The sequence below is a fragment of the Mytilus trossulus genome, chromosome 5, assembly GCF_036588685.1.
Source record: "Mytilus trossulus isolate FHL-02 chromosome 5, PNRI_Mtr1.1.1.hap1, whole genome shotgun sequence".
Lineage (NCBI taxonomy): Eukaryota > Metazoa > Mollusca > Bivalvia > Mytilida > Mytilidae > Mytilus > Mytilus trossulus.
The window spans coordinates 5,087,831-5,110,808 of record NC_086377.1 but is presented as its reverse complement, the minus strand read 5'-3'; the positions used below and the strand labels follow the sequence as shown (position 1 = coordinate 5,110,808).

Below are 22,978 nucleotides of genomic sequence, written 5' to 3'. Positions count from 1 at the left end.
ATCTGTAATGATGACTTTGATCTCTAAAATTGAGAATGGAAATGTGGAATGTGTCAAAGAGACAACCAGACCATAGAACAGACAACAGCAGAAGGTAAACAACAGGCCCCGTCTTCAATGCAGCAAGAAATTCCTGCAACTGAGGCATCCTTCAGCTGGCCCCTAAACAAATATATATACTAGTTCAGTGATATTTTTTTTCAGATAATGAATGAGGACATCTGTGAATTAGATAAATAATGACATTTGGGGGTCAGTATGACAGTACTTTTAACCAATTTACCCCCAGAACTAATCATCAGGATACTTGAAGATTTACCCGGCAGAGATATAGGACGTTTAAGTCGGACTTGTACACAACTTAGATCAACATGTAGAACTGATATTATATGTCAGCAAAGTAAGAAATGATATATACATATAGAGCCTCATCATTGCACATGTGAAATGTAAGGCAAGAGGATAGGATATTGAGACAGCAAACACCCAATATAATAAAATAACAGAAACCTTAATTTAACAAACTATAATCATGTTGTTAATAAATTTAACAGAAACTACAAAAGAGCTGAATGAGGTGTTACATGTATTTAAATTATTATATAAATTTTCTAATTAAAAAAGACGCATCAAAGATCTGCACTGAAGGTTAATGGATCTCTACATGCACTCCCTACTCCATTTAAAACTAGTCACCATGATACACATGATACAATACAATACAACACTTTAGTTTTTTATTGTCAATTATGACGCCCAATAATTTGAGCAGTACAATTAAGTTCAATTTCATACAAGTGGTTACATATTGATTTCATTGATTATTTAACAATTAAACAAAGTCAAGTTGTTTTCACCCAAATCATTTCTACATTTGTCATTTAGGGCTTTTTATAGCTGAATTTACGGTATGGCATTTACTCATAGTTTAAGGCTGTACAGCATGTACAGTGACCCTTAGTTCTTAATTTGTGTGTTATTAGGTCTCTTGTGAAATGTTGTCTCATTTGCAATCATACCAAAAATCTTTTTTATACGAAATGAAATATATACAGAAGTAAATAAGTTGATGTTATTTTTTTACAGTTTGTGATATTAAAGTGGATGAATGGGACACAACATACTATGTTATTTATACAAAAGGTCAGTGACATACATTGGTAAGTTTTAAGATTTTAAAGATTTTTTTTCAAAAAACTGGAAATTTATACTGAAGAGACATCAGTGAACTGATATTCAAATCTGAAAAAATAATTAAGAAGATTAAAATCAAGCTATTCAAAGTTAAACAAAATTCCAGACATCTCCTGCTCTAGCTACGGAACCGTAGCTCTTAGGTCCTTATGCTATTTTTTTACTATTTGCCGATCTTAGAGCTACGGATTTTTCCTATTTCAAAACGTTCGGAATTGCGACTCAGGTTCAGGTGGCACTTATTTTCCCAAAATTTATTGTTTATAATCAATGCAAAGCTTGTATTTGTATTGGTTAGTCGATATTAGATATTTTTCTAGGATATGACATACCTTTTTATGGTCCGCAAATTGTCAAAAAATAGCAAAAGGACCTACATGTAAGAGCTATGGTTCCGCAGCTACTCCTCAGGCCTGCTCTTACTGAAATATTGAAAAAGTGGAAATATGTCATTCTTCAAAAATATTGATGAAACAGAAGAAATTTACATGGTGACAATCAAAACAAAAAAGCAAAACAAAAAAGCTAAACAGAAATGTACACAAAGCACTGCAGTGAAGGCATCTTAACTCTATCTAGTGTAGTCATGTGTTCATATATACAGAAAACAGCAATTGAGAATCACTAACTACGCCCTCAAACACTTGATGAACTCAAGCACTCTAGCAGAGTAAACTAACAAATGTGTGTTACCAATTTACTGTTCTACACAGCTGATATGTAAAACTAACAAAATGTGTGTATTTGATTTACAGTTCTTCACAAATATGGCAGATGTCTTGGGTTGTGGAAAAGAAACATGAGGCCCTATGGTGGATTGATGCAAATTAAAGTATGGTTTTAGTTAAATCTTCTTTGTTTGGTAACTTTCTAGCTAAGATATTAAGTGTTTTATTATTTGAATGTGGCTTTTGACTGCTATGTATGTTTCATGATAAAGAGTAACTTCTTCAGATAACCTCATAATGCAAATCAACCAGTTCTTCTTGAGATGTCACATGATTCCCTGTAATTGGCTGTAAGACAACTATCTAACAAATGATGTTGATTTATGCAATAACAGGCTAATGTACAGCCTTCCCCAATGATCAAAACCTACTGCATATTCAGATATTAATGACCAAGCTAGTCATATCAAAATATGAAATAATTCAAAGGAAAAAACAAACAACCTGATTTATGACAAAAGTAAAATATTCAATTTACATGATTTACATGTTTAAAAATAAAAGAATTGAAATTATGAAAATGTCTCTTTATTATTCTTGTAATAATTTCAATATGTTATTCTGCTTTAAACTTTAAAAACTGCATATAACTGTCTATTTTGTTTAGTTTCAATGTTGTACCTACAAAAACCTGTTTTCCCCTATAAATTTATGTTTAATTCTGTACAGGTAGACAATGGCAGACTTTTAGCCACAGAATACAAACCACCTTATGTATCAGATGTTCACGGTCCATTACGACCTAAAAAAGTGTTTAGTATCAGCATTAATAAGTCCAAGAATCGAACAGAGATACTGTGTTTACATGGATATGGTGAGGCACATCCAGGGAGTATAGAATTTGTAAGTATAAAACACACAAAGATATGGTGAGGCACATCAAGGGAGTATAGAGTTTGTAAGTATAGAACACACAAAGATATGGTGAGGCACATCAAGGGAGAATAGAATTTGTAATTATAGAACACACAAAGATATGGCGAGGCACATGAAGGGAGTATAGAGTTTGTAAGTATAGAACACACAAAGATATGGTGAGGCACATCAAGGGAGTATAGAGTTTGTAAGTATAGATCACACAAAGGTATTGTGAGGCACATCCAGGGAGTATAGTATTTGTAAGTATAGAACACACAAAGATATGGTGAGGCACATCAAATGAGTATAGAATTTGTAAGTATAGAACACACAAAGATATGGTGAGGCACATCAAGGGAGTATAGAGTTTGTAAGTATAGAACACACAAAGATATGGTGAGGCACATCAAGGGAGTATAGAGTTTGTAAGTATAGAACACACAAAGATATGGTGGGGCACATCAATGGAGTAGAGTTTGTAAGTATAGAACACACAGAGATATGGTGAGGCACATCAAGGGAGTATAGAGTTTGTAGGTATAGAACACACAAAGATATGGTGAGGCACATCAAGGGAGTATAGAGTTTGTAAGTATAGATCACACAAAGATATTGTGAGGCACATCCAGGGAGTATAGAATTTGTAAGTATAGAACACACAAAGATATGGTGAGGCACATCAAGGGAGTATAGAGTTTGTAAGTATAGATCACACAAAGATATTGTGAGGCACATCCAGGGAGTATAGAATTTGTAAGTATAGAACACACAAAGATATGGTGAGGCACATCAAGGGAGTATAGAGTTTGTAAGTATAGAACACAAAAAGATATGGTGAGGCACATCAAGGGAGTATAGAGTTTGTAAGTATAGAACACACAATGATATGGTGAGGCACATCAAGGGAGTATAGAGTTTGTAAGTATAGAACACACAAAGATATGGTGAGGCACATCAAGGGAGTATAGAGTTTGTAAGTATAGAACACACATATGTGGAAGGTGTGTTTGACTACTTAATCGACCTACACCACCTGACAAAAAAAATAGTCACACATACATATGCACAAAATTATGTTGAAATATAGGTGAATCATTACTTTAATCAAAATCAGGAATCCTTGTGTAAAAACTCCCATGCATATATTATAACCACTATCTTAAACATATAGTTGTTCTCAAATGCAATCACAGATTATGAAGATGACAACAGTGTCATACCATAAATTTGTTATCATATTCTTTGAAAATATGTCAGATACATAAAGATTATACTATTTTTAGCTCACCTGGCCCAAAGGGCCAAGTGAGCTTTTCTCATCACTTGGCGTCCGGCGTCCGTCCTCCGTCGTCCGGCGTTAGCTTTTACAAAAATCTCCTCTGAAACTACTGGGCCAAATCAAACCAAACTTGGCCACAATCATCATTGGGGTATCTAGTTTAAAAAATGTGTGGCGTGACCCGGTCATCCAACCAAGATGGCTGCCACGGCTAAAAATAGAACATAGGGGTAAAATGCAGTTTTTGGCTTATAACTCAAAAACCAAAGCATTTAGAGGAAATCTGACATGGGGTAAAAATGTTTATCAGGTCAAGATCTATCTGCCCTGAAATTTTCAGATGAATCGGTCAACCTGTTGTTGGGTTGCTGCCCCTGAATTGGTAATTTTGAGGAAATTTTGCTGTTTTTGGTTATTATCTTGAATATTATTATAGATAGAGATAAACTGTAAACAGCAATAATGTTCAGCAAAGTTAGATTTACAAATAAGTCAACATGACCGAAATGGTCAGTTGACCCCTTTAGGAGTTATTGCCCTTTATAGTCAATTTTTAACCATTTTTTATAAATCTAAGTAATCTTTTACAAAAATCTTCTCTGAAACTACTGAGCCAAATTAATCCAAACTAGGCCACAATCATCTTTGGGGTATCTAGTTTGAAAATTGTGTCCGATGACCTGGCCATTTAACCAAGATGGACGCCACGGCTAAAAATAGAACAGGGGTAAAATGTAGATTTTGGCTTATAACTCTGAAACCAAAGCATTTAGAGCAAATCTGACAGGACGTTAAAATGTTAATCAAGTCAATATCTATTTGCCCTGAAATTTTCAGATGAATTGGACAATCGGTTGTTGGCTTGCTGCCCTCCAATTGGTAATTTTTAAAGAAATTTTGCCGTTTTCGGTTATTATCTTGAATACTATTATAGATAGAGATAAACTGTAAACAGCAATAATGTTCAGCAAAGTAAGATCTACAAATAAGTCAACATGACCTAAATGGTCAATTGACCCCTTAAGGAGTTATTGCCCTTTATAGTCAATTTTTAACAATTTTCATTAATTCGGTAAATTTATGTCAATTTTTACCAAATATTTTTCTCTGTTACTAATGGGCAAGGTTCATTATAGATATAATTGTAAGAAGCAAGAACGTTCAGTAAAGTAAGAACTTCAAACACATCACCATCACCAAAATACAATTTTGTCATGAATCCATTTGTGTCCTTTGTTTAATATGCACATAGACCAAGGTGAGCGACACAGGCTCTTTAGAGCCTCTAGTTTAGATATTAGCATTGGAAAAAGTGAAGACAACAATTTTTAGTGATGCATTGTTGTCCAATGACTTAAATCCACACCTGTTATATTTTTGAATTACGCAAAAATTATTGATGGAAATATAATGCTTTTTTGTTTTATTTCTTTGTAATTTGATTAAGAAAATGAGGATTAAAGGAATAAAGGAGGTACTAAATATAAAAGGGAATTATTTTAATTACTTTTCAGGAAACAGAAGAATCTGATGTTGTATTTAAGTGTTGTCAGATGTCAAGCCATGCTCATCCAAAGGGATCCTCTGTTGTAAGTTATTAATAGAAATATGTATTGATTTATAAAAAAGCAGATGTGGTAAGATTGCCATTGAGACAACTACCCACAAAAAGACCAAAATGACACAAACATTAATAAATATAGGTCACCGTACGGCCTTCAACAATGAGCAAAGCCTATTCCTCATAGTCAGCTATAAAAGGCCCCGATAAAACAATGGAAAACAATTAAAACGAGAAAACTAACGGCCTTATTTATGTAAAAAAAATTAACGGAAAAAAATATGTAACACATATACAAACGAAAATCACTGAATTACAGGCTCCTGACTAGGGACAGGCACATACATAAAAAATGTGGCGGGGTTAAACATGTTAGGGGGATCCCAACCCTGCCCTTAACCTGGGACAGTGGTATAACAGTACAACATAAGAACGAACTATAAAACTCATCAGATAGACAAAAAATACAAGTATTTTGTCAAAGTAATGAATTACGGATTAATCATTCTTTTCATATCTCCAGTTCAAGTATTTATCCTGCCCTAGGTAATCTTCTGTTATAGACATCCACAAATTTTTTTATATAAATTTGGAAAACTTTTTCTTGCTGTATGATGAAGACACATGAATAATTAATATTTATGTTAATTAACACCATCATATATTGGAAATGGGATCTGCAGACTAAACAAAATTTAAACAGGCTTTTTTTGCGCCTGTCCCAAGTCAAGAGCCTCTGGCCTTTGTTAGTCTTGTATTAGTTTACTTTTAGTTTCTTGTGTACAATTTGGAAATTAGTATGGTGTTCATTATCACTGAACTAGTATATATTTGTTATGGGGCCAGCTGAAGGACGCCCCAGGTGCGGAAATTTCTCGCTACATTGAACACCTGTTGATGACCTTCTGCTGTTGTTTTTTTCATTTGATGGGGTTGTTGTCTCTTTGAAACATTCCCCATTTCCATTCTCAATTTTATTTTTTTTCTATTTTTCGCCAAGCTTTGTTGAGGTCCTTATAGCTGACTATGCAGTGTTGTTTTAGTCATAATTTGGAGGTTTGTAGCTAAAATATAAAGCAATGACATGCACCATGTAAAACAACAACAAACTGAAGTTGACCCTTGATTTAAGCAGGAGTTATCTGCCCTTATTAAGAAGAAATGTTCATTTATTTTAACAAAATTTATCTAGTATAAGAAATTTTCACATATTTTGATAGGAGTTATCTTCCATGATTAAAAAAAATCATCTGTTTTGACAGGAGTTATATATACCATGATTAAAAAGAAGTTTCACGTATTTTGACAGGAGTCATATACCATGATTAAGAAGAATTTGTTTATGCATTTTAACAGGAAGTATCTAAAATTCTACCATGACTAAGAAGATTTTTTTTATGTATTTTGACAGGAGTTATCTACCATGATTAGATGAATTCTTTATGTTTTTTGATGACAGGAGTTATCTATCATGATTAAGAAGGAGACTAACAACCACACTATACCATTTACAATAGATGATCAGAAAAGATTAGAGTGCTACATGAAGAATGTGTAAGTGGTTTATACAATACACACAAGAGGCAGTAACTTCTGCTAGATAATGTGAAACATGGTGATTGCTTGAGATTTTAAGTATTGACGCCATTATTTAGTTACAGGAGAAATCACAACCAAATAATTATCAAGAGATGAAAAAACAAATAATTAAGCAGATATTTTGGTGAAATAAAAAATAATCCAAGAATTTAATGTAGATACTTATAAGTACAAAGTCATAAAATCAAACATTGTGTTTTTAAGGTGGCTCCTGGGTACAAAAATTTCAGCAAACAAATAAACCTTTATTTTTTCATTACAAGTTTTATTTATTACACTATTAGTTATTTCTTTATGATATGAGACACAAATCAACCCAAAAAATTGATTCCGTTTGGCCCCAGATGACTTTTAAAATGTTTATATCATTGAAAAAGCTCCAAATTATCTCCCTTTGGTGCAAAAATGCTATTTTTGGGTACCAAATTTGAAATATCTTTTTTAACTCATCGGTGACCTATATTTTTTATTATTGTTTTCAAATAATCTGTACATAAACTAAATATTGTAAAATTTAAGCTATTTCTGTAATTAGATTATATTTTTTTATTTCGATATTACATCTATTTCTCCTATTAGTTCAACAGAAAAAAAGGACATTAACAAAAATCTTCCAGAGGCAGATTGTGAGCTTAAATGAACGGTGACTCCATCTTTTTATTTCATTTTTCTTTGAAGTATATGATAAAGTTCATTTATAAAAAAAATATAGCAAAATCCTATATTAGAAAAAAAAAAGATTTATACCCAGCCCCCTTAAGTCTTTTTTCATGTTTGCTTTTTCTTTCAGTCCAAAGTATAGGCTGACACGTATAGAAGTCCAGAGACCTGACCCAGTATACCCGATACAGCCAGGTCTGTTCCTAGCACATTACAGTGCTCATGGGATAGAAATGTTCCTGTTGAAATATGATATGAATAAAAAAGAAGCTGAGGTTATCAAAATTACAGTAAGTTCTTAACTCCCTGATGTTTTTAGGCCCATTCTTTCCCTTTTCTTACTATAGAAAATTTTTCAATACTATCTATATGTAATACAAAATTGAGAATGGAAATAGGGAATGTGTTAAAGAGACAACAACCTGACCCAGAATATCAGAATGTCCCCAATAGGTCTTCAATGCAACGAGAAACTTCTGCACCCAGAGGCGTCCTTGAGCTGGCCCCCTAAACAAATATCTATACTAGTTCAGTAATAATGGAGGTTATACTATTATTTCCCTACCTACCTACCAACACCTGGCTTGGCAGGGTCTAGATTGGGGAAACAATATATTAATTTAGGCCCTAAACTCTGAATAATACACAAGAAAATAAAATAAAAAATCATACAATACTAACAAAGGCCAGAGTCTCCTAACATGAGACAGGAACAAGAATGCATGTGTTTGAGTGTCATAATGGGTGGACCATCATGACGAAAAACTAAATAATTTTGCCAAATGATTATATTTAGAACAATTATATGTTGATGATGATAGAATGTACACTTTCTTTAACCAGATAAACTGACTTTAATCAAACATAACAGAAACAGATACAGAGACCTCTGATGAATCAGAATGAAATTTAAACCAATTTGACATTAAGGCAACCAACACTCAGATGGGCATTGCAGCAAAATGTGATTTAAACTTTGGCATTCTTTATTTACTGTGTTACAGGGTGATCCTAATGTACCAGCAGGAGAGACCAGTATCTACATTAACTTACGTAAACCTATGCAGCTCACTAAAGACCAGCAGTTAGATGTCAATAGCTTGTTACTTTTAGAGGAGGAGGATATACCTGATTCAGATGATGTACAACCTAGAAACCAGCCATTTGTGATACCTCCAGGTTTTTCTACCTTTTTAGATGATTTTACACCAACGACATGCGAGTACAGGTAATGACCTATAATATATTACCAATGTTGATTGTAAGCTTCAATCTTCTGGTGTCTTTTCATTCAAAAGTTGTCTTTGATTTTCTAATAAAACAGAATTCTAATTTTGGCATGCTGAATAGGGGAAAGGATTCTGAGGCTTTAAGATAACAACGCTCAGTCAACATTAGAAAAGGGAGGTGAATAACAAAATCAGACACAAAAAGAATTGTTTTTACAACAAATCACATTCAATTCATTGTTATTTTATCTCAAGATTTTTTTTACTGATACGAAATAATTATATAATGGAATGATTTCCAATGAAACACCTATCCACCAAAGACCAAAGGATGTGGAAGTGGGCAACAATAGGTCAAGATATGGTTTTCAACAATGAGCAAAACCCATAACATAGTAGTTTATAAAAGACCCACACATGAAAAAATTGTAAAAGTTATCAAACCAGAAAACCAACAGCTTCAGTTATGTATAAACTAATTCAACAAACGAAAAATAAATATGTTAAAACAGTGAATTACAGTCTCCTGACATTGGACAGGCACAATGTGGGCTCACAATCCTCCCATGACCTTTAACAGATCTGTAACATTAGAACAAACTATAAACATTAGTTGTAAACCAACATTATTGTACAAGCAATTTAATTTTGTTCCTTTGGCTAGTATAAACAAGAATTGTAAGGTATCCACGGAATGCAGCAGTCTCTCAACAACAACAACGACAGAATAAAATATTGCTGTGTTTCGCTTATTCAACAAAATTCAAGGCTCAACAAAAACTGCTAATATAGATCATTGTGAATAAAGGATCTTTACCTATTTAAAACTACATGAAATAAATTCAAAAATTGAGGAAAGTAAGTCACTGCGAAGTTGACTAGAATGGGCTTGAAGAAAAATTAAGTATCCATGAAAATAAGTTGGTTTATAGTAACTCTAATTATCTATAACAATTGGTCAATACTATGTTTGTTATATTGTATTTTGTAAGGTAAACATGGCCATCTTTTAATCTGATCTTGACCTCATTTTCATTACTTTTTATGCCCAACCTACGATAGTAGAGGGGCATTATGTTTCCTGGTCTTTTGGTCCATTGGTCTGTCAGTGCGTCCATTTGTCAGTCTGTCCCGCTTCAGGTTAAAGTTTTTGGTCAAGGTAGTTTTTGATGAAGCTGAAGTTCAATCAACTTGAAACTTAGTATACATGTTCCTTATGGTATGATCTTTTTAGTTTTTATGCGAAATGAGATTTTTTACCCAATTTCAAGGTCCATTGAACATGGAAAATGATAATGTGAGTGGGACATCAGTGGTATTTGGACACATTCTTGTTGTTTTAAGTTTTGATTGTTAGATTATTTTCATAGATGTTATGAGCAAGAACTCATTAATGTGTGATAAAATTTAGAAAGGAAATTGGGAAGTGTCAAATAAACTCGTCAGTGACACTTGAAAGAAAAAATTGTTAAAAGGCCAAAAATTAAGTATAAAGTTAAAGAGCATTGTGACTAGCACAATATGTAACACATTTATCATACCGACTATCTTTATTTGTTGAATTTAGACTAGAGTTGTCTCATTTGCTATCACAACACATCTGCTTATTTCCATATGAAAGTGTTCAAGTGTTCAATTTTAAGAACCTTCTTCAATTGGTCTGCACTAAAAAAATAATGCAAACATAACTATTTATTATCAATAACCTTTATATGACAAAATTAAACAGAACTTTTAATACTTTTGAATAATCAAACAGTGCCAAAGTTGTAACTCCACTACCAACCATGTATTAAATTAAGCCCTCAGTGCCTCCCTACTAACCTAATATTGAATATACACAGTCTCCACGCCGACACTTTGAACCAATCATATTCCCAGAAATGTATAGGAGGTAAGATAAAATGAATATGTTGATAAGGTTAATGATGGAAACAGCTTTCTGCTCATGCCACATGTATCACTTTCAATACTATGATGTTGAACATGAGAGGTACTAGAATAGGTCACCCACATTCATTTATTATGCTTAAGTTGTCTTTGTAAAGTCACTACCCCAGATGAAATGCGCAATATGTAAGCTAAATTTGGTTAATCGATTATTATAAGGCGTACATGTCCCATAGGCAGGTTTCTTATTACCTTGCACTCGTTTTCATGGATCATTAATAATGTTAAGTTAATGTGGTACCTGTAGTAGTACCTTTGTCTGAAAGACCTTTAACTTAAAATTCAGTAATTGTCAGTTCAGCAGTCAAGGTATCTTGATATAGATGACATATAGTATGTGCCTGTCATTAGTCAGGAATCTGACGTTCAGTAGTTGTCATTTGTTGATAAGTGTTTGTTTTTTTCTTCATTTGAGGTTAGACCATTGGTTTTCCTGTTTGAATTTTTTTACACCAGTCTTTTTGGGGCCATTTATAGCTTAGATATGAGCCAAGGCTACCTGGGAAGACCGTACTTTGACCTATGATGATTTAATTTTATAAATTGTAATTTGGATTGAGAGATGTCTCATTGGTACTCATACCACATCTTCTTATATCTATATGATACACCAACCTTTCATTTAGGCCTAAATTGATATATTGTTTTTTTTCCTCAAATCACAACCCTGCCAAGCAAGATGTGGAAGGTGTAGGTAGGGAAATAATTTTATTTTTTTCAAACAGCTTTAACAATATGGGTAGATCAGGCAAACCTGAAAATCAGAATTGAATAAAATAATATTTGATATAGTTTAGACTATAAAATTTTATGAGTCAACACTGTTTTTGCAGGGTTGGTTGGGATTGAGGAAACAAACAATCTGCTGTATGGGCTTTGCTCGTTGTTGAAGGCCGTACAGTGACCTATAGTTGTTAATGTCTGTGTCATTTTGGTCTTTTGTGGATAATTGTCTCATTTGGCAATCATACCACATCTTCTTTTTTAATATTTTATTTTAGGCCTTACTATCTTTCTGTTGTAGGTACTTGTCTAAAGGGAGAGTGGCTGGGACTGGATACACCAATCCCTCATTTAGTCCAGGACATTTCAGTGTACAGTCCCAAGATACTTTTTATAATCTCTGGTTGTTGATGCATTGTATATTTGGTTATTACAGAATAAAAGATTTTTAATAAAACAAGGTCATTTTTTTTCTTCCTTCTGCAAATGAATTACCACTTCCTTTTGTAGCATGGACAAAGTCCTATAAAGTGAGACTATCTTTCTGTCTTTGGCGTCAGTTTCTACTGGAGGATATTACTGATGTTTGTAACTAGGTCAGTTTATAGGGTGTCTATTAGTGACAGGTCAATGATATTTGGTATGCAGTTGTATTAGGGCTTGCACATTTTATGTCCACAATTCTTTCTAATGAATGTTTTGTCATGATGTTGATTACATTCTGTAAGGCCTCATCTATTTATTAGATTATGGATAAGATTTTTATTAATTATGGACCAGAGTTCTGTGTTTTAAGGTAGAACTGTTTTATCAAAGAAATGTTTGCTATTTTATATATTATGCTTTGCACAAATGTTGCATGTGAAATTTTTTTGGTAGCTAAGAATTCTGTCTTTTATTTTTAGAAACAAAACACTGTTTATTTACAGATATTTTGCCAGAGGACGTATTGCAGGTGACGATTACAGGGATCCAGACCTTATTTCAGTCCATTTTGTGCCTTTTGAGGCCCATGACGTTTTCTTTGTTTTATGGTTCAAGTTTTGGGACATGGATGGTTTCTACAGAATAAAAGATTTCAACATATAAGACAATTAAAAATTAATTTAACAAAATATTTACTGTTATTTTACAACTAAAACTACAAAAACATAATTGTCTATTCTAAGAATTAGAGGATGTGGTATTATTGTCAATAAGACAACTATCCACTGACAACAAATAATGTAGACATTAACAATTTCAGGTCGCCTTACTAGGAACAATACCATACAACCAAATGACCAATGCAAAACAATTCAAACAAGAAAACTAACGGCCCTGATTTTTGTACAGAATAATAAAATAAATAAAAATATTACTTAACGAGTGTCTGAACTAAAAGCTTGTAATCACTTAACTTGTCAGTGTCTCTTGAATCCAAACACAATATTGTAGTACAAGGCAGTTTTGTTTTTTCCAGCATTATATTTTGAATTCCAAATATAAATCTTTTTTGTCTAGCCTGCAACTTTTCTCTCAGAAAGATCGACCTAGTGATAGTGACTGGCAGCAGCTGCCATGGCCGCGGCTTTAATTAATTTATTAAAAGCTTAATATTTTAGAAGGTGGAAGAACTTCAAGCCTCATACTTTCTGTATAGATGCCTTATGTTACGAAGTTTCTGTCTGTCATATGTCATTTGTCCTTGACCTCATTTTGTGGGTCAGTGACCGCTAAAAAAATACAAGATTTGATGTAATGTTAATTTCTTTCTTATTCTAAGTGAAAGGATAACTATATTTAGTATGTGTGTACCTTGTAAGGTCCTCTTGTCCGTCAGACTGTTTTCATTTGACCTAGACCTGATTTCATGGATCAGTGAACAAGGTTAAAGTTTCGTGATCTAGTCCATATAACAGTATGTCTTCTTATTTGGTGTATGGAATGATTGTAAGGTGTATATTTCCAACAGGCATGTGTCATCTGATCTTGACCTTATTTTCATGATTCAGTGGTCAATGTTAAGTTGATGAGTTTTTGTGTTCTTTTTTTTAACACTTTATGAAAAAGATCAACTATATGTTGCATATGGAAATATTGTATTCTGTAAATAAACTCATCATAGTTACCAGGATTAAAATTTGTATTTACATCACACACGCGTTTTGTTCACAAAAGAACCATCAGTAATTCTCGATTAATGTTTGTCTAGTAGTTATCATCTGACCTTGACCTCATTTTCATGGTTCATTGGTCAATGTTAAGTTTTTATGGTTACGTTTGTTTCTAAGATGCTATAAGCAATAGGTTAACTATATTTAATGCATAGATTGATTGTATGGTCTGGCTTGGTTCATTTGACCTTTACCTCATTTTGATGGTTCATTGGTCAAATGTTTTCTTGGTAAAGTCTATTTCTTAGAAACCATAAGCAATAGGTATACTATGTTTTGTCTATTGAAGAAATGTAAGGTGTAAATATCGATGGTTTATCTGACCTTGACCTCATTATCTTGGATGTTAATTCTATTTGATACTTTTAGTAAAGCTTCATATTTAGGACTATTAACATAAAAGCAATGGTTAGTAAAGAAGGCGGGACATTTCAGCGTGTGTATTCTTGGTTATTGATTGTGTTTTACAGAGCTTTTTGTCAAATACAATAAATGCATAAATGTTGTCTGCTCTATGGTCAGGTTGATGTTCCTTTGACACATTCCCATTTCCTTTCTCAATTTGATGATCATGTAGTTCAACGTTCCGTTATTAAGATGATGTCCTTTTACTAAGTAATTCAAAGATTGGTGACTATATCTTGAACGAAATCTAACCTGTCTAACTTAAAATTGATGGTACAATATATATAGTCAGCCAGATTGACTGTTATAGAATATTCGTTATACAGATGATACCAGATTTGCTCGTTATGTCGTTATGTGTAATTACAATCCCCTTCCCTTTTCACGAATGTGACCTGCCGAATTAGACTATTTTACCGCCTTTGTAACAACTTGAACAACACGACGGATACCATATGTGGAACATGATTTGCTTCCCCTTCCGGAGCACCTGAAATCACCCTTGTTTTGTGATGTAGTAAATGGTGGAATTAACCTGGTTTTATAGCTAGCTAAGCCTTTTACTTGTAACAATATTTGCAAAATAATTCAATGAAAAGGAGCTGGATAGCAAAAGGTAACATAACGGCATAAAGTGCAAACTCGTGATCAATTCATTATTAATTTAAGACCCAATGCATTTCTAATAGATAGGTGAAAGTACACAGACATGTTTGAACTTATTCAAATGATTATTTCATGTATCATTGTAAGTTAATCTTTCCATTTTTCCACGAATTTCAGTTTTGCATTCAAGCATTTTCCTTTGAATAATTATATCATTACTTAATCCTTCAATAGCGCATTTGTCGCCAATTGACCTTTGGTAGCTCATTCTTAAAAGGCAGAACGCGCAGGAGTATGATTGGAATAAAACAAATTAATCATGACGTTATAATTAAGCTGAAAAACAATTTATTCGTATGCATTTTTATCGAGCCTGCAATGTTTGTCGCAGAACGCTGGACACAGGGATAGTGATCCGGCGCAGAAGATAGCGTTAGTAAACTTATTAAAAACTTTATAATTTAGAAAGTGGAGACCTGGATGCGTTATACTTAAAATATAGATGCCTTATGTTACTTACTTTCCGTCCGTCATTTGATTATTGTCATTGACCTCATATAAAATTGGAGTTTCCCCAGACACTAAGTCTTGTCAAAAACATTAAATAAAGGCAACAGTAGTATACTGCTGTTCAAAACTCATAAATCGGGGTAATAAACTAAAATCGAGGGAAACGCATTGAATATAAGAGGAGAACAAAGACACAACACTAAAATGTAACACACACAGAAACGGACCAAGCATCAGACAAAATCCCACGAGAATAACAAATATAACATCAAAACTAAATACATGAATTTGGGATAGACAAGTACCGTGACACGTCTTATCGCAATGTGAATTCACACTCAAAAATAAGAGAAAACAAACGACGCAATGTTAAAGTGTAACACACACAGATACGAACAATAAGATAACAATAGCCATATTCCCGACTTGGTACAGGATATTTTTAAAGGAAAAAATGGTGGGTTGAACCTGGTTTTGTGGCATGCCAAACCTCCCTCTGTTGTGGCCATGTGACATATAACATCAAAATGACAACACAACACCACATGTCGAATAAGTTCGAAGAACCCAGATCATTTAATTTCACTTTCAGATATTTTGATGACGTTCTTTTCATTAACAATCCAATCTTGAATTCTAATTAGGTTCCATTGATATATTCCACAGATTGAGAACATGAAATTAAAGAAACAATAGACACAGCTTCCTCCACCTGGGTGTTATACCGTTACCTAGAGTTTGACATATACGGTCATATCAGTACTACTTACTTATCAATAGAAGGGACACCGGGATTTTTCAAATTAATATTTTTGTTCTTGGAATATGACAAGATGTTATCAATTCGTTTGATATTTTTGGAGCTTTTGATGTTCTTTCCATTTGATTAGAGTATTTCCTTTTTAATTTTAATCAATTTCTTTCTTACTATGAGTAATATAATAATTATATTTAGTCTTTGCGTACCTCGCAAGGTCCTCCTGTTCGTCATGACTGTTTTTATTGACCATATACCAGATAAAATATTCAATGCCAATAGGTCTAACATATTTTGCGTATTGAATGATTATAAGCTGTACTTGTCTAACTTGAAGGTGTCATATAACCTTGACATCATTCTCATGGTTCAGAGGTAAAAAAAAAAGGTTTCTTTTTTAATTTTTGGTCTTTTTAAAATACTGTATGAAACAGGTCAACTAAATTTCGTATATGAAGCTATTATATGATGAACGTGAAGTCTGGGAACTTTCCAACTTTATTTCTTAATGCATGAAATATTAATATTATGAAATTACATTTTTTTTAATTGGGTGCTGAATCTTTCTTTCAAGTAGTGATTTGGTCAAATTAGTATGTCTGAATATTTCAAAAGGAATTTTAGACCCGTTAACACAGAATTGTCAGTATTTTGAGTTAGAGCTGGTAGACCTTTCTATAACTTTGATTTTATTTTTCCAAATTGTAGTACACTACACTGTGAAGTTCTTTTTGAGTTAGTGCAATTTTGATGGGTTTTTTTTATTTGAATTTATTATCAAAAAGAAATGCAATACGAAATAACTGTGTTCTCGGTCCCCGTGGTTATCTTTTATTTAAGCTTTGGAATTCAAATATTTCGACCACGAGTATCACTAAAGAGACATGTATTGTCGAAATGCGCATCTGGTGCAGGAAAGTTGGTACCGTTAATGTTATTGTTATCAACAGTATAAGCAAAAATCCCAAAACACTGTAAGTAATAATCTTAATCATAGGCTACACCTTTTCATACATATGAAATACAGGTCTCATATCTTTCTAACCAAAATTTTGTAAACGTTGTGTCGCGTTTGTTGTTGCTTTCTAAACGCTACAAAAGTAGAAACAAGTACATCGTTTAACAAACGACACACTGCAGACGCATTTTTATCGTTTGCATCGTTTGTCAAAGTTTATGTAAACTTTGCAAACGTATGCTTGTATTATAACAAAAAAATAGAAGGTGTTATTTCTGTACTGTAGTTTGTTCTTCTTGTTGCTCTTTTCTCTTGGCCTCTCGAAATATGAACTACATCTGTGAGAGCTGAGTCTGGAATCTTACATTTTGTGGGAGAACTAGTCGTGTACAATGCCTTGGATGGTATTTGGTATTGCCGCTGTTAATCCTCTTGCTGCCGAGTTTTTTTCTTGCTTTGTCGCGCCAAAAGCATCTTGACGTTTCTTATCTGTGACGTTGCAAAACTTGTGCCTCTCTGTAGAACTGCGCTTTCCCGCCGTCCATAGTTTTTTTCCCGCGTCAATGTAGCCATAATTATGAAAAGCGATGTATAAGTAGTTTTACGGAAGTTATTGCTCTAAGATTGTCATAAACGATGTTTTTAATAAAACGTTATTTAAAAATACAACTTTCAACCTTGGAATATATTTTTTTTTATCTTTCTTGTCGGCTTAAAATAAATTGAAAATAATATACCAACTGCTATACTAGCTTTGATATTAGCTTTGAAGGCGACTTTGTTTTATCTTTGTCAAGTGAAATGCATAAACGATTCTTAATCACCTATAAAATACTAAAATATTTACTCTCCTTTTTTTATTAGGTAATTGGTAGGATACTGTAAAAAAAAAACACCTCTCAAATCATTATATAAACGGCAAAACAACGGCACCCAAAGAAAATAAAAATAAAAACAAAGCGTGTACAAATTAATAAAGAAATAAATAAAATCTCCGAGCAGCGGCTATATGATTGTATAAAGTTAAACTACTTCTTGTTGTAAAGTATCAAACGTTTCAGATTAAAATTATCATGATTTCAATCCTTGTTTCGGTAGGCGAGGATATATCTTTTATATAAAATTTATTATCGATATTCATTTTGCTTATTTTTTAATCATGTTTCATTATTCTTTTGTTGACCACTTATTGCTCAAAATTTTAGAGAATACGAATAAATAAAACATAGTAAAAACGAGAGAAGAAATTCTCTACAATGAATTTCTATTGTCTACAAGTGAAAATGAATCAATAATAATTTATTGTCATTTACTATGATAAGTACACACTGTTATTGACATACACGAAATATCTTTAAAATATGTTAATTGATAAATTGTTCTCTTCTCAACGTTCAGTGGCAAGTATTTCATGCAATATTAAGGACATCTGAAATTCAGTATAGAATAAATCTATTGCTCAGTCAGTGGGTCCTACAAAGTAAAAGATTTGTGGTGAATGTCAGAAAAAAGAGGTTGCCACTGGGAAAGAATATCTATGATATGAATAGAAATCATTGTGTCTACTACTAATTTTACAATGGATCAAAACTGTATCGTATGCCCTTAAGGCAAGCCGCCGGGCTTTGTTGCCGATGATGAGGCAGGCCGGGATCGACTGACACCTATAAGTTTCAAAATTCAAACTTTTTTAATAAAATAAATAAAAACGAAAATAATACAAAACTGTCACAATACTTGAAAGAAATGATCAAAACATGTGCACGCTTAGCGGTTTGCATTGCTTGTGTGCACGGGAAAGAAATGATCAAAATATGTGCGCGCTTAGTCGTTTGCATCGTTTGTGTTGGAAAGAAATGATCAAAACATGTGCACGCTTATCGGTTTGCATCGTATGTCTTGGAAAGAAATGATCAAAACATGTGCACGCTTAGCCGTTTGCATAGTTTGTGTTAAAAATGAATGATCAAAACATGTGCGCGCTTAGCCGTTTGCATCGTTTGTGTAAGAAAGAAATGATCAAAACATGTGCGCGCTTAGCCGTTTGCTTCGTTTGTGTAAGAAAGAAATAATCAAAACATGTGCGCGCTTAGCCGTTTGCATCGTTTGTGTTTTAAAAAAATAATCAAAAGATTCAAAACATGTGCGCGCTTAGCCGTTTGCATCGTTTGTGTTAGAAAGAAATGATCAAAACATCTGCGCGCTTAGCCGTTTGCATCGTTTGTGTTAGAAAGAAATGATCAATACATGTGCGCGCTTAGCCGTTTGCATCGTTTGTGTTAGAAAGAAATGATCAAAACATCTGCGCGCTTAGCCGTTTGCGTCGTTTGTGTTAGAAAGAAATTATCAAAACATCTGCGCGCTTAGCCGTTTGCATCGTTTGTGTTAGAAAGAAATGATCAAAACATGTGCGCGCTTAGCCGTTTGCATCGTTTGTGTTAGAAAGAAATGATCAAAACATGTGCGCGCTTAGCCGTTTGCATCGTTTGTGTTTAAAAAAAATAATCAAAAGATTCAAAACATGTGCGCGCTTAGCCGTTTGCATCGTTTGCGTTAGAAAGAAATGATCAAAACATCTGCGCGCTTAGCTGTTTGCATCGTTTGTGTTAGAAAGAAATGATCAAAACATGTGCGCGCTTAGCCGTTTGCATGGTTTGTGTTAGAAAGAAATGATCAAAACATCTGCGCGCTTAGCCTTTTGCGTCGTTTGTGTTAAAAAGAAATGATCAAAACATTTATTAAAAGATGTATTTGTTTCTTCTTTTATAGCGTTTAGCAAACGAGTAAAAACGCAAAACAACGTTCACAAAATTTTGGTTAGAAAGAAATGCACTCTTAATTATTATGGTAAGAATACTGCAATGTAAAGTTAGTTTTATTGCGTGTAGTAATAATCCATGTAATCATTATTATACTGACGAAAATGCATATATTTTTTTAAATAGTTCGAGTCCGAACGCTTTTTTGCAACTTATGTTTTTCAAGTACGTGTTTTGGTTTTGCAAGATGTCGATAAATTTTGGTAAATTATTTTGAATAGTTTATAACAAGAACACTTTTCCTTGGAGTTCAGTATTTTTGTGATTTTACTTTTTCCTGGTAAGAGTATTCTGCCCAAACCCTGTTTTCTAGTAATTGCTGCTAGTGTGCAATTGTAGAGAAGCCATAAAATTGTATTTAATAAATTACACTTTACAGTTTCAGCTTATATTGTAAAAAAAAAATCATTCAACAAATGAAGACATAAGTAATGCTAATTTTACTTGAAGACTTATAAATCCGTTATTTATGGTCTAATATTTGTTGAACTTGAATACCGCGAAACTAATTTTAAGGTACATGATACCCAACACTTTCGCTAAAATTGATTTGGCTCGTTTAATTTACATAAATTTTTTACAGGGTATTTTCTTTCAACTGACCCTTTGACAAAAATATAAAAATTTCAACCATATTATCAGAAAATTACACTGGTTAAGCTGGGGTCACACATTCACGTTTTTTACTACCGTTCTTGATAGGACCATTCCCGATTAAGATTTATTAAAAGTCTGATCAAGATCCTGTGAATCGTGGATGGAAATTCAAACTTAAATTAAAATTTGTAAAAAAAATAATTTGATCACGACAACAATCAGATAGTATTCAGGAAGCACCGATATTCAACCGTTTCTAAGCGAATTAGTCCCGATAATACCGTTCTGAATCCGCTTCTAATCCGATTTGTATTTTTCGCCAGGTAAAATTCGACCGAGTCTGTCACGACTGCGTCCCGACTCTACCGAATGTTATCCGACTGAGATCAGACAGTGACCGGACAGTGAACCGACGCTGACGGAAGTTATCCGTTCGAAAACTGTCGGCATATTCGGGATGATCAAGTACTGTCGGAACGTAATCCTATCATAGTCCGCTCTATCGCATTGTAAACGGCTTTGTCCGGTCTCAGTCGTATTGTATTCTGTAATTGTCGGGACTCTGACGTGGGTATCATTGACGAATTTCGTATTAATAAAGGGACTGTTTCGGAACGGTTTCGGCAAAAAACGGTTCGCAATCGGGATGCAATCTGGACTCAATCGGCAGAAAAACAACTATGAAAAATTACTCCGGATCATTCCCGTTCCACAGGACACCGTCCAGAATACACAAGACATTGTTCGGAATTCGATCCGACACAGCAGAATCTGTCACAACATAGCCACGATTGTAATCCGACTAGACAAAATCGGTTGAGTTGCCCCGAATGTTACGGGACGCACCTAACTGTCGGGATGCTTTGCCGAACTATTCGGACCCTTCCCGATCCGTAGGAATCTGTTACGAACTAAAACGAATGCGTTCAGACAATGATAGGACATTCCAGATAATTGAGGATACTAATCCGACTTTTTCACTTTTCGTGTCGTATTGCTGTCTGATCTCAATCGGGAGCAATAATCGGCAATGTGTGAACCCCGCATTATATAGCATCCTTTTAAATATACAATTCCTTGGTATACATACTGAACTTCTTCTTCTTCTCTGGATCTTTACACCCATTATAGGGTAACCATACTTTCGTTTGTCGAACAGTTCCACCACCAAAAAAATAAAAATAATATATACATGAAGAATAAATTAACAATCGTAACACAACGAAATTTTTTTTTTAAGTCTTTATGTGTTTTTACAGAGGAGGTTTACATGTTTTATTTTGACTTTTACAAGGGACGTTCACAGTTTTTAATACTTTTAACATGCAATTTAAGGAAAATTATGATATGACTCAGCAACACGAAACCCACAAAAATCAGTAGTAACCTAAGGGTTCGAATGGAATCCGCTTGTATTTCGCTTCACTACCTATGAACAACTTATCAATTCAAAGTTTTAAAAAGTTTTGAAATTTTAGATTTTTTGAATTTTGATCAAAGTTTTAAAATATCAAAATTTGAAATTGTGTTAAAGTTTTGAAATTTTGAAATTTTAACCAAATTATTAAAATATCAAAATTCTAAATATCGTTTATAAATTTGATAGTTTAGAAATTTGACCAAATTATTAAAATATCAAAATTCTAAATATCGTTTATAAATTTGATAGTTTAGAAATTTGACCAAACTTTTAAAATACTAACCCTTACGCGCAATTTTGATTATTTCACTTTTTGAAAGTTGGATTTTTTAAATGTTTGCTTAAAATATAAAAATAGAAAAGAGGCAATAAGAGGGATACCTGTAAAAAGCGAAACGAAGCGAAACAATATGAATTAAAAACATACTGATACTTAAAAGTGTATGTATGAAATAAAACGGACAGTTGAAAGCGGTGAAAAATTGGATGACAAAATTAATATTTCTTAAAAGAAGATAATTCATTTCAAAACCAGAAGTACGGCTCTGGTATTGACCATTTTACCTGCTGGTTTTTCTAGCACCCATATTTTAGGAGAAACAGGAGTAACAGTAAAAACTGAACAACTTGCAGTAGGTCATATAGTATGGTAATGTTGAGCATGTATATACATTTTCTACTGAACTCTAAGCCATAAAAAGGCCCAATACACGATGTATTATCTCTTGATTCATTTTTTTCTGTTTTGCTTTACGACTTACTTTCTGCAATCATGTTGGCTAAAGAATACATCATTTCATGTACAAAATGAAAGATCATCTTAAACGTTTTTATCTGTTCTTTGTAAGTTGTTTGCCCTAAATATTCAGCTTTAAGCGTTCCGTAAGGAGGTCGATCAAGAAAAGCGCTTCATGATACTGAATGCATGGTTTAAGGTTGTGCTAGACCACAGTGTGGGAGGTTTTTAAT

At 33.3% G+C, this 22,978-nt stretch overlaps 1 protein-coding gene across 4 annotated transcripts; it reads left to right on the top strand.

Annotated features, from left to right (window-relative positions):
- Window positions 1-1,028: 1,028 nt before the first annotated feature.
- LOC134718478 (F-box only protein 31-like) lies at window positions 1,029-12,885 on the top strand. Of its 4 annotated transcripts, none has more exons than XM_063581037.1 (8): window positions 1,029-1,143; window positions 1,950-2,026; window positions 2,592-2,765; window positions 5,574-5,648; window positions 7,080-7,174; window positions 8,010-8,169; window positions 8,884-9,107; window positions 12,687-12,885. In XM_063581037.1, exons 2-8 carry the CDS (start codon window positions 1,994-1,996, stop codon window positions 12,868-12,870), a joined length of 945 nt encoding a protein of 314 aa, XP_063437107.1. In that variant the 5' UTR covers window positions 1,029-1,143; window positions 1,950-1,993; the 3' UTR covers window positions 12,871-12,885. The 4 variants fall into 4 exon arrangements, with proteins under 4 accessions (XP_063437107.1, XP_063437103.1, XP_063437104.1 ...); XM_063581033.1 differs by having other exon boundaries at window positions 1,087-1,160; XM_063581034.1 differs by having other exon boundaries at window positions 1,089-1,160; window positions 12,711-12,885.
- Window positions 12,886-22,978: the final 10,093 nt, after the last annotated feature.